Here is a 12,903-nt window from a genome sequence, read left to right on the forward strand (position 1 = left end):
TGGCCCATTAGAGGTACGGGGACACCTCTGGGCAGGAGACATAGCCCATTAACGGTACGGGGACACCTCTAGGCAGGAGACATGGCCCATTAGAGGTACGGGGACACCTCTGGGCAGGAGACATGGCCATTAGAGGTACGGGGACACCTCTGGGCAGGAGACATGGCCATTAGAGGTACGGGGACACCTCTGGGCAGGAGACATAGCCCATGTGGGGCACAGGGAATGGCAGGCAGCCGGGGCATGGTGATGTCAGCCATCACAGGGAGCCCACCCCTGTACACCGCCGGCCCAGACGAGCTGCGTAATAACCACAATGGTTTAGTTTCACTTTCTGTTAGCTGTCGGAGTCCATTTTCTAGGAGTCGCATGACTAGAAGGAAGTGCAGAGAGCACAGAGAAGCCGCCCTCGTCCTCACACAACAGGGACGAACACTGCTCGGTCATGGCGGAAAACACGCCGGCGTATAATCCCACGGTAGAGGCCATCGCTCCCAAACACAAGTTCTGCAGCTCCGATCTGGGCCGGATACATCTGATCCTAAAGATCGCACAACTGGTGAGTGCGGTTCTCCATGTCTGGTGCGGGAGGCGCGGGGCGGACACAGCTCAGGAAGTGCGGCCGCGCCGTGTGCTGTGTCCGGGCTGTGACCCGGGGGAAACTGTGTACACCTGGAGAGCCTGAGGGTGGTGAGGGGATCGTGTACACCAGGAGGGGCTGGGGGGTATAATGTACAGCGGGAGAGTCTGGGGGGATCGTGTACACCAGGAGGGGCTGGGGGGTATAATGTACAGCGGGAGAGTCTGGGGGGGATCGTGTACACCAGGAGGGGCTGGGGGGTATAATGTACAGCGGGAGAGTCTGGGGGGATCGTGTACGCCAGGAGGGGCTGGGGGGTATAATGTACAGCGGGAGAGTCTGGGGGGATCGTGTACGCCAGGAGGGGCTGGGGGGTATAATGTACAGCGGGAGAGTCTGGGGGGGATCGTGTACGCCAGGAGGGGCTGGGGGGTATAATGTACAGCGGGAGAGTCTGGGGGGATCGTGTACGCCAGGAGGGGCTGGGGGGTATAATGTACAGCGGGAGAGTCTGGGGGGGATCGTGTACACCAGGAGGGGCTGGGGGGTATAATGTACAGCGGGAGAGTCTGGGGGGATCGTGTACGCCAGGAGGGGCTGGGGGGTATAATGTACAGCGGGAGAGTCTGGGGGGGATCGTGTACACCAGGAGGGGCTGGGGGGTATAATGTACAGCGGGAGAGTCTGAGGGGATCGTGTACACCAGGAGGGGCTGGGGGGTATAATGTACAGCGGGAGAGTCTGGGGGGATCGTGTACACCAGGAGGGGCTGGGGGGTATAATGTACAGCGGGAGAGTCTGGGGGGATCGTGTACACCAGGAGGGGCTGGGGGGTATAATGTACAGCGGGAGAGTCTGGGGGGATCGTGTACACCAGGAGGGGCTGGGGGGTATAATGTACAGCGGGAGAGTCTGGGGGGATCATGTACACCTGGAGAGTCTGGGGAGATCGTGTACATCGGGAGAGTCTGGGGGGATCGTGTACACCTGGAGAGTCTGGGGAGATCGTGTACATCGGGAGAGTCTGGGGGGATCGTGTACACCTGGAGAGTCTGGGGGGATTGTGTACATCGGGAGAGTCTGGGGGGCATCGTGTACACCGGGAAAGTCTGGGTTGGATCGTGTGCACTGGGAGATTCTGGGGGGGTGGCGTATACCGAGAGAGTCTGGGGGGGATCGTGTGCACTGGGAGATTATGGGGGGATATCGTGTACATTGGGAGAGTCTGGGGGGGGGGGGAGGTGTACTCTAGGAGAGTCTGGGGGATTGTTTACACCAGGAGAATCTGGGGGGGATTGTGTACATCGGGAGAGTCTAGGGGGATCATGTGCACTGGGAGATTCTGGGGGGATAGCCTATAGCGGGAGCGTCAGGGGTGATCATGTACATCAGGAGAGTCTGGTTGGGGGGGAAGGTGTACTCCGGGAAAGTGTGTGGGGGATTGTGTACAGCGGGAGAGCCTGGGGGGATCGTGCACATTGCAGAAGAGCCTGGGGGGATCGTGTACATCGGGAGAGTCTGGGTGGGGGGGAAGGTGTACTCCAGTAGATTCTGGGGGGATCGTGTACAGCAGGAGAGTCTGAAGAGGGGGGGCTGATGTACTCTGGGAGAGTCTGGGTGGGATGGTGTACTCTGGGAGAGTCTGGGTGGGATGGTATACTCTGGGAGAGTCTGGGGGGGATGGTGTACTCTGGGAGAGTCTGGGGGGGATTGTGTACTTCGGGAGAGTCTGTGGAGGGATGGTGTATACCCAGAGAGTCTGGGGGGATTGTGTACCTCTGGAGAGTCTTGGGGAGTATTGTGTACACTGAGGAGATCATTGACACGGGGAGAGTCTGGGGGGCCTCATGCTGGAAGAGTCTGGGGGGGAATCGTGTACCTCTGGAGAGTCTGGGGGGAATCGTGTACATCAGGAGAGTCTGAGGGGAGGGGGATCGTGTTCAGTGGGAGAATTTTGTGCTTCAATTTGGCGATCCAGAAGGGGTTGTTCAGTAATGGCAAGATCATTTTTCATTTCTTCGCTCTGAAAATGGGGAAAAAATTCCAAGTGTGGTGAAGCTGCAGTAAAATGTACCTGATATTTCCGCTCTGTGGGTGAATATCCATATATTATGCTGATCCCATAGATGTTTTTCTTTTTGTTTCACTACTTTAAAAAAAGATACTTGCTAGAATAAAAATTGACTTCCGTCCTCATATTCTGAGAGCCATAACCTTTTGATTTTTCAGTCCATAGCATATAAGGGCTTATGTTTCTTGTGGAGCAACTTGTGATTTTTTTTCTTGATACTATTTTGGGGTCCAGTACCATTTTCTGATCTTTTTTTGGGGGGGGGGGGTCAGTAATAAGACCCCATTGGCACCCTGCAATTGCTTCAGAAGTGACACCCCCACTCTGTCCTAACCTTTTCACTTCCTCTAAGAGGCAAAGGAGTAAATACTGGCGATGAAAAGACCTACACCGAAAATAAGCCCTAGCAAGATTTTTCGGCCTTCTAGAGCATGCTTATGATATAAACCCTACTCCAAAAATAAGCCCTAGATGCATACAATACTATACTATTGTCCTGAAATTGGGCTTGGGCTGCACTTTTAGGAAATGTAACTTTTATTGGTGTACGTTGTCCCGTTGTGTCTAAGCCCTGGAAGTTTCTAGTCAAATGCCGACTAGTTAAAGGGAACCTGTCACCACTTTTTTGGCCTATAAGCTGCAGCCACCACCACCGGGCTCTTATATACAGGATTCTAACATGCTGTATATAAGAGCCCAGGCCGCTGTGACAACATAAAAATCACTTTATAATACCCAACGATCGCTATGCGATGGAATAGGGCCTAATGGGCGTCTCCGTTGTCCGGTGCCGGAGACGCCTCCTTCGGCCATCTTTGGCTTCTTTCTGAAGCCTGTGTGCATGACGCGTTTACGTCATACACACTCGCCGGTCCTGCGCAGGTGCACTACAATACTTTGATCTGCCTTGCTCAGGGCAGATCAAAGTGCGCCTGCTCAGGATCTGAATGCCGGCGAGTGTGGATGACGTCGGACCGGTCATGCACCCCGGCTTCAGAAGAAGGAGAACAAAGATGGCCGAAAGAGGCGGCATCGGCACCGGGCACCGGAGACGCCCATTAGGCCCTCATCCACCGCAGCGTGACCGTTAGGTAAGTATTATAAAGTGCTTTTTATGTTGTCACAGCGGCCTGGGCTCTTATATACAGCATGTTAGAACGCTGTATATAAGAGCCTGGTGGTGGTGGCTGCAGCTTATACGCCAAAAAAGTGGTGCCAGGTTCACTTTAATTGTAAATTCTGATGCACTGCCCTGTACAGCAGAAGCGATTGGACAATGGCAGCTTCACGTCCCCTAAGGGGCACTTTGCACACAACGACATCGCAGGTGCGATGTCGGTGGGGTCAAATCAAAAGTGACGCACATCCGGCGTCGCTGTCGACATCGGAGTGTGTAAATCGTTTTTGATACGATTAATGACCGCAGAAGCGTCGAAATCGTATGATCGGTGTAGCGTCGGTCATTTTCATAATTTCGGAAGGACCGATGTTACGATGTAGTTCCTCGTTCCTGCGGCAGCACACATCTCTGTGTATGAAGCCGCAGGAGCGAGGAACATCACCTTACCTGCGTCCCGGCTGCAATGAGGAAGGAAGGAGGTGGGCGGGATGTTTACGTCCCACTCATCTCCGCCCCACCACTTCTATTGGCCACCTGCCGTGTGACGTTGCTGTGACGCCGCACGACCCGCCCCCTTAGAAAGGAGGCGGTTCGCCGGCCAGAGCGATGTCGCTGACCAGGTATGTGCGTGTGAACCTGCGTAGCGATAATGTTCGCTACGGCAGCTATCACAAAATATCGTAGCTGCGACGGGAGCGGGGACTATCGCGCTCGAAATCGCTACCCTCGGCTTGCGATGTCGTAGTGTGCAAAGTACCCCTAAGTCCTAAGGGGACTGATAAATGCAATAAAAGGTAAAAAAATAAATAAATTATAAAAATATAAAAATAAAACAATAAAAAAAATACACATATTTGGTATCGCTGCATTCAGAAATATCCGATCTATCAAAATAGAAAGCAAATTAATCTGATTGGTACACGGCGTAACGAAAGATAAAATGAAAATGCCAGAATTACTTTTTCTTGGCTACCACAACATTACAAGAGGCAATCACAATATCATATATACGGTAAAATAGGATCAGTAAAAACGTCCGCTTAGGGCGCAGAAAATAGATCAGACAGCCCCAGATCCCGAAAAATGAGAACATTACGGGTCTCGGGAAATGGCGACAATTCAATAATAATCAAATAAATCTATACATATTTGGTATGTACGAGCTCATACTGACCTGGGGAATCATACTGCCTGATCAGTTTTACCATATAATGAACATGGTAAATACAAAATCACTGAGAATTATTTTTTTTTTTTACTATTTTTCCATACACTGTATTGTTAATTGTTTGGTGTCAACTCGTCCCGCAAAGAACAAGCCCTCACATGGACTATATTGACAGAAAAATAATAAGTGGAAGAAGAGGTCGGGGGGATAAAAGCGCAAAAATTGCCATGGCGTGAAGGGGTTAACAGACAATTGCAGTGACTTGTAGTATTGTCTCTGGCTTAAAAGGATGCACACCGCCAGAAAAGAGCACACAGATGAATATTTTGCACTCGCTTTACCATTTTTTGGAGATACTCGTGGTAGACCCTGACGAATGCATACAGAGTTAGTACTTGTCTGTCGCGGCCCACTCCCCTAGGCAGTGATTGTCGGTGCGCAGCTTACTCTAGGCGTCCCTGCTTCTTATCTCACATCTAGAACAATATCTGTGGCATTTGACTCCAGATTGTGATTTTCTTCTCACCTACAGACTGATATGGGCACATTATACATGGTGATTTCCATGCTGCTCATGTGGTTTCCAGGAAGAGCTTTCTTTGTTCTGAGAAGGCAGCTGATCTGTAGCGTGCAGGAAACTCGGCAACTCCCCAAACTACAGCGCAGCTTTCCTGTTCGCTTTCTTCTCCATTACATCCCGAGGCTGGGTATAATGTGAGCCGTGGAGCTGTGTGATCTCAGGAGGACACAGACCACTGCGGAGTACCGTCCTCCGGCTTCTCACAAGCTCTCTAAAAAGTGTGTATGTGTCGGAGAGATCTTTATCCTGTTATTATTTCTTAACTTTACTCACAAAGCACCATCACATTCCACAGCGCCTTACAGACGTGATCATCACTGTCCCCACTGGGGCTCACAATCTAAACTCCCTAACAGTATATAGCGTATGGGAGGGAAACACACTATGGGGAGAACATCCAAACTCAATCACCCCAGCGCTGGAAAGCTACAATGCTAACCACTGAGCCGCCATGCTGTTATACTGTCTAAACATTTTTAAAGCTGACCTGTCCGGTTTCTATGCTTTCATGTCTGGGGCCAGCATGGTGTAAAGGTGATGATACACTCAAAATATATGGCTCTGTACACACGTTGCTTTTTTCCATGCTTTTTTTCCATGCTTTTTTTCCATGCTTTTTTTCCATGCTTTTTTCTTGCAGACTTTAATCAATACTGCTAAGACAAAATCATCCCAGCAAAGTTTGAGAATCCTGACTTGCTTTGCACATGTTGTTTCTTTTTTTTTCCTTGCAGATTTTGTTGCAGAAAAAAAGCCATGTGGCTTTTTCATTGCTTCTTTAATCAATAAAATCATGGAAAAAGCATCCGAGCAAAGTCTATGAGATTCGTGACTTGCTGTGCTCACGCTCCTTTTTTCCTTGCAGATTTTGTTGCAGAAAAAAAGAAGCCGCATGTCAGTAGTTTCTGCATTTATTTCCTGCCTTTCTATAATCCCCTGCAATGCTTTATCACTACAGGGGATTAGAGCGCAGCACTTCACCTCACACACCGTGCATACAGCATGGTGTGTGAGGCCATCCGTAGCTCAGTAACCTGGGGTCGTCATGGTGACAACCCAGGGTTAATATGGCAGCGATAGGATCCCTGTGATCGCATTACAGGGACTCGATTGCCAGGGAGAGCTAAGTGATCCCTCTCCCTGCCTTCTGAATGCTGTAATAACATTGATTGCGGCATTCAGGGGGTTAAACTGCTGGGAGAGGCGCGGGCAGTTAGAGCCGGGTCTCTGCTGTAACATCAGCTGGAGCCCTGGCGGCAATCGAAGGGGTACAGCACCTGAGACCCCACAATAGCCATGACTTAAAAAAGCAGGAAAAATGCAAGTGCACGTTTTTCAGCTGCATTTTTCCTGCCAAAACATGCTTTTTTTGTGCAGGAAAAAATCTGCTACATATGCACATAGCCATATAACTTTCTATGAATTTGTGGAAATAAAAGCCTAAATATGATGTCAGGACTACTGGAGAGAGTCTAGATCTCCTTGCATAACCCCTTCACCACCCGGCAATTTTTCATTTTAGCTTTTTCCTCCTCTTCTTACAAGAGCCATAACTTTTTTATTTTTCCGTCAATATTGCCATATGAGGGCTTGTTTTTAGTTTCAAATATTTTATTGATTTTTCAACAATACAATACAAACAATGCGAATAATACTTTCCCCTATCCGGGGTTACTACAAGTGAAAGTTCTTATCAGAAAAATAAACAAGAGAAAAAAAATAGAGAGAAAAAGACAAGTAATGTAATACAAGCTACTGAGAAAAGAGAGCAGTATAAAGAGAATAGCCTGAGATAGAGATTATAGGGAAAGAGGGGCAAAGGAAGAGGGGGAGGGGGGAGAGTTGACCTGCACCTATTCCATTTCATTGGGGTCAAAGCTACATATCCATGGGCCTCTCAAGGTAGGGGTGGCTCATGGGGATAGGTGTAGTACTTGAGAAAGGTCGTTGCCGCAATCCTGATGGGAATCTACCCAGGGGGATCCATATGGCCAGAAAATTTTCAAAGTTGTCTGACCATGTTGCATCTGTACGCTCATAGAACATTATCTTATCAAGCCTATCACTCACTGCCTGAGAGGTTATCCATTTAGAGGCAAGGTGAATTTTCGCCACCATAGTAATGTAGCAAAGGAGACGGAATGATTTGTTGGATAGCCCCACTGGCTTATCTCCTAATAAAAGGGTGTATGGGCCAAGATATAGGTTGTTTCCCAAGGTATTCTGGATTAGCTGCTTAACATTGTTCCAGAAGTCTTGAGCTCTTTGGCAGTCCCACCATATGTGTTTGATAGCTCCAATCATGCCACAGCCCCTGAAGCGTTGATCTGATACATGTGGGTAAAGATGTGTAAGCCTAGCCGGGACATAATATGCGCTATGGAGCAGTTTAACTGCCGTTCTGTGGGGGAGGATTGGTGGCTGCCTTTAGTGAGTGTAGTACAGCAGTGGTGCCATTTTTCCGTGGGGTATGAGATACTCAGGTCATTTTCCCATTGTGTCACGAAGAGCATTTTTACTGGATCTGGAGGGTTGTTAAAGGAGGAAAGGAGCCAGAAAACAATTCCTTTTCCAAAGGTGTTATTGGCAGCAAATGATTCAAAAAAGGTAGGGGGTACGTCATATGTTCCTCAAGTTATTGTGTTTCCAAAATGTAAGACTTTGTTAATCCTCGTTGCCTCTCTGGTGGCGCGTTATATTTTTGGATAAAGTCATCTCTAGACAATACTTTGTTATTAATGTTCCTAATGTGTTGTAATGTTGTGATCCCTTTGAGTTTCCACCAGACTAAAGCCTGTTCCTCAAGACCCGTTAGAACATTGGATTGTGAAGTAACAAAGATAAAATAACGAGTTTTCTCGTGCATCATCTTTAGAAGAGGCTTCCTTCTGGGACAACAGCCATGCAGACCAATTTAATGCAGTGTGTGGCACATAGTGTGAACACTGACTGGATGACCCCCCCACTCCTTTAGCCTCTGCAGCAATGCTGGCAGCACTCATATCTCTATTTTGAAAGACAACCTCTGGATGTGACACTGAGCACATGCACTCAAGTTTTTTGGTTGACCATGGCCAAGACCTGTTCTAAATAGAACACGTTTTGTTAAACCATTTTATGATCTTGGACACAGTGCTGCCACTCGCTTTCAAGGTGTTGACAACCTTCTTATAGCCTAGGCCCTAGACCATGTTTATGTAGAGCAACAATATTTTTTTCAGATCCTCAGAGAATTCTTTGCCATGAGGTGCCATGTTGAACTTCCAGTGACCAGTATTAGAGAGTGTACATGATGTTGTCTGTAGCCTGTCTAAGATGAAACCTACTTAATCAGGATGTATTAGGGAAGGGAGTATGTTGTTAAGGGGGCTTTACACGTTAGCGATATCACTAGCAATTTCTAGCGATATCGAGCGTGTAAGTACCCGCCCCCGTCGTGCATGCGATTGTTTGTGATCGCTGCCATAGTGAACATTATCGCTACGGCAGCGTCACACGCACTTACCTGGTCGTCGTCGTCGCTGTGACTGCCGAACAATCCCTCCTTCAAGGGGGAGGGACGTTCGGCAGCACAGTGACGTCACCGCAACGTCACTAAGCGGCCAGCCAATCAAAGCGGAGGGGCGGAGATGAGCAGGACGTAACATCCCGCCCACCTCCTTCCTTCCGCATTGGGGCCGGTGGCAGGTAAGGAGACGGTCCTCGCTCCTGCGGTGTCACACCTAGCGATGTGTGCTGCCGCGTGAGCGATGAACAACATGGATAAACAACCCTTACCGATTTTTGAGTTTGGGATGACCTCTCCATGGTGAACGATTTTCACCATTTTTGAGGTCGCTTAAGGTCGCTGGTCAGTGTCACACGCTGCGATATCGTTAATGACGCCGGATATGCGTCACTAACAACGTGACCTCGACGATAAAACATTAACGATATCGTAGCTTGTAAAGCCCCCTTTATTTCGCTTGGCGATAATAGTCGTAAACAACTTGAGGTCGATGTTTAGCAAAGTTATTGGTCTATAATATTTAGGGAGGATATGATCTTTGTTTGGCTTGGGGAGGACAGTGACGTGTGCTATAAAAAGTTGGGGGAGCATCGGATGTCCTGCTAGTATGTGGTTACAGTAATGTGGGGTGCCAGAGATTTTTTGAACTTCTTGTAGTATGCCGCTGTGATTCCGTCAGGGCTCAGGGCTTTGCCTAATTTCAATTCCTTTATGGCTGACGAGACTTTCTCTTCTGTAATTTCAAGTTGCAGTTGTTGCGCCGCAGAGTTTGTGAGTGTGGGAATGCGACTACTAGATAGGAAGGAAAGTATCATGTTAGGTTCAGGAGGTTTGGGGTTGAAATCCACGGTTTCTGGTAGAAAGATGTAGTCTGTCGGTGTGGCCTTTATTTTGAAGATGGTATTAATCGTCTCCCTCTGTTTTAGCTTTCGAGTCGGGAGCTTGCCTAATTTGTTTGTGTTTGTAGAATGTTGCTTGCATCCACATGAGTGCTTTTTCAGATCTTGTTGTTAGGAGCAAGTTAAGTTGGCGTTTAATGTCCGATATACATTTGGTTAAAAATAGAGGGTGCTAATTTGTTTGCTATTTCCAGATTGCCAAGCTGGACTTCTAACTTGGCTTGGAGTGCTGGTTTGGAGGCTAGTTTGATTAGCGTGCCAGTGATCACTTTTATTTGTGCTACCCAAACCGAACCTGGTCGGACGTCATCTGTGTAATTAATAGTGAAATAATCATCTATGTCTTTTTTTAATTGTTTCACATATCAAAGGATCTATTAGTAAAGATTTGTTGAGCCTCCATTTAAACAGCCAATTGCCAAAGAGCATGATTACGACATAGCATCGAAACGCATTGTTCTGTATTATTAATACTCATATTTACTGTTGCTTATCCGATTGAGTTTACGTGGATTTAAATAAAACTTAAAGAATTGTTAAATACTCCAGGGACTGCGCTGGATTTCCTTTTCTAATTTCCAATGGTGCTCCAATTTTGCACATGGTTAGGACCGCATCTGATCCGACCAGGATGAGTGTAGGTGGCGAGACTAAAGTGATGCTGGTAAAGTTGAGGTGTCTGTGAAGATAAAGTCTATTCTGGAGTATATCCTGTGAGTTGGGGAGAAGTAGGTAAACCCTTTTGTAGGATCATTGAGCTCCAGATATCCGTTAAACGGTCAGTGACCATAAGAGAGTTTAGGGTCTACCTTTTGGATTTAGAAAGGTCTGTTCTCCTGATGGTGGTACTGTCTACCAACTGGTCTAAAGTTAAGTTGAAGCCTCCACACCAGCTAAGGCTAGTTTCACACATCCGGCTTTTCGCCGGATCTGTCACACTCCAGTACAGTGTATACAGTACAATGGCATCGCAACAAGCTCCGGTCACATGCTGTCATGTGACCGGAGCATGTGACCCGGAAGTTTCCGCGCTGCTATTGTACTATATCACACTGTACTGGAGTGCTCCGAATCCGGTAATCCGGCGAATAGCCGGATGTGTGAAACTAGCCTAAGACGTCTATAGCTGAATTGTAGAAGTTTATTAAGGATTCGTTTGACTGGGGCTACTTGTCAGGTAGTTGGGAGGTAACTATTAACCAGGCAGAGAGTTCCCAAAATTATAACAAAATTCCCTTCTGGATCTGAGTATGTATCGGTGACTTGCAATGGTAGAGAATTTTTGATTACAGTAATTACCCCCCTTGTCTTTTGGGAATGGGATGTAGAGAAGAACCACATGTATGACTGATGGAAAAATGTTGGACTGGAGGAGATGGAAAAAAATCGTTTCTTGTAAACAGAAAATGTCCGGGGTATGTGTGGAGTAGTCTAAGAATACTTTCTTGTGTTTTAGCGGAGACTTAAAACCCCTGACATTATGGGATAGGATTTTACACATGATGGGTAATAGAGTTCGCTAATAAGGGCTGATTTTGTATAATAGCTGGTGCTAGAGTGGAGTGTTGTGCGGTCAGAATATTATGCGGGCGTCACACGAGACAATCTATTGCACGAGCGAGCGCACCCACCCCTGTTGTTTGTGCGTCACGGGCAAATAGTTGCCCGTGGCGCACAAAGTCGTTAAACCCCCGTCACACGCACTTACCTGCTGAGCGACGTCGCTGTGGGCGGCGAACATCCTCTTCCTGAAGGGGGAGAGACGTTCTGCGTCACAGCGACATCACACAGCGGCCAGCCAATAGGGGCAGAGATGAGCGGGACGTAAACATCCCGCCCACCTCCTTCCTTCTCGTTGCCGGCGGGATGCAGGTAAGCTGTGTTCGTCGTTCCCGGGGTGTCACACGGAGCGATGTGTGCTGCCCCAGGTACGATGAACAACTGGCACAGAGAAGAAGAAACGACTTTTTAAAAATGAGTGACGTGTCAATGAGAAATGATAAGGTGAGTATTTTTGCTCGTTCACCGTCGCTCGTAACTGTCACACGCTACGATATATCAAACGATGCCGGATGTGCGTCACTTACAACGTGACCCCACCGACATATCGCACGATATATCGTCTCGTGTGACGCCCGCATTACAGACCTGGTTGACGTATGACCTGAAGTAGACTTCCAAGGTTGGTTCGGAGGATGAGGGCTTGTTTTTTGCGGGACAAGTTGTACTTGTGAATGACACCATTAATTTTTCCCCATATTGTACTGGAAAACGGGAATTTTTTTTTCCAATTCTGCTGAAATTGCAATTGGCTGTATGTTCACTGTATGGTAAAACTGACCCCCTTATGATTCAGCAGGTCAGATCAAGTACGCAGATACCAACCATGTACAGTTGTTTTATTTTAAGTGGTGAAAAAAAAATCAGACATTTGTAAATAAAACAACAGCAAAAACAGAATTTTGCTTTTGTCGCCATTTCGCGAGACCGTAGCGTTCTCATTTTATAGGATCTGGGGCTGTGTAAGGGCTAATTTGTATCCTGAGTTGTCGTTTTTACTGATACCATTTTGGGCTAGATATGATTTTTAAGGCAACACAAAAAAATGTAATTCTAGTGTATTTTGTATTTTTTTTCCCTCGTTACGCCGTTCACTGATCAGATAAATTTAATATTTTGATAGATCAGAAATTTGTGAACCCGGCAATACCAAATATGTCTTTGTTTTTTAATTGTTTTACTTTTAATGGGGAAAAAGTGGCATGATTTGAACTTTTGTGTTTTTTTTTATTTTTAAAATATTTTTTAAAACTTTTTACTGGATTTAATAGTTCCCTAACTTGAAGGTACGATTGGCCAATGAACTGTGCAATATAGAGCCGTGCATCAGCAATTCTCTATATAGCAGAAATAACAATCTCCATTGAATTTCGTCTTAAAGACAGCGTTGACAGGAGGATCGTGATGACAGGCACAG

At 47.2% G+C, this 12,903-nt stretch overlaps 1 protein-coding gene across 1 annotated transcript in view; it reads left to right on the forward strand.

The window, feature by feature from the left end:
- The first annotated feature begins 278 nt into the window (after positions 1-278).
- Positions 279-12,903, forward strand: part of CMTM6 (CKLF like MARVEL transmembrane domain containing 6) — a 97,894-nt gene continuing 85,269 nt past the window's right edge. The window contains exon 1 of the mRNA XM_075315241.1: positions 279-559. Within this exon, the coding sequence (XP_075171356.1) occupies positions 446-559 (114 nt within the window). The 5' untranslated portion in view covers positions 279-445. The remainder of the gene's footprint in view (positions 560-12,903) is intronic.

Source organism: Anomaloglossus baeobatrachus, chromosome 6, assembly GCF_048569485.1.
Source record: "Anomaloglossus baeobatrachus isolate aAnoBae1 chromosome 6, aAnoBae1.hap1, whole genome shotgun sequence".
NCBI lineage: Eukaryota > Metazoa > Chordata > Amphibia > Anura > Aromobatidae > Anomaloglossus > Anomaloglossus baeobatrachus.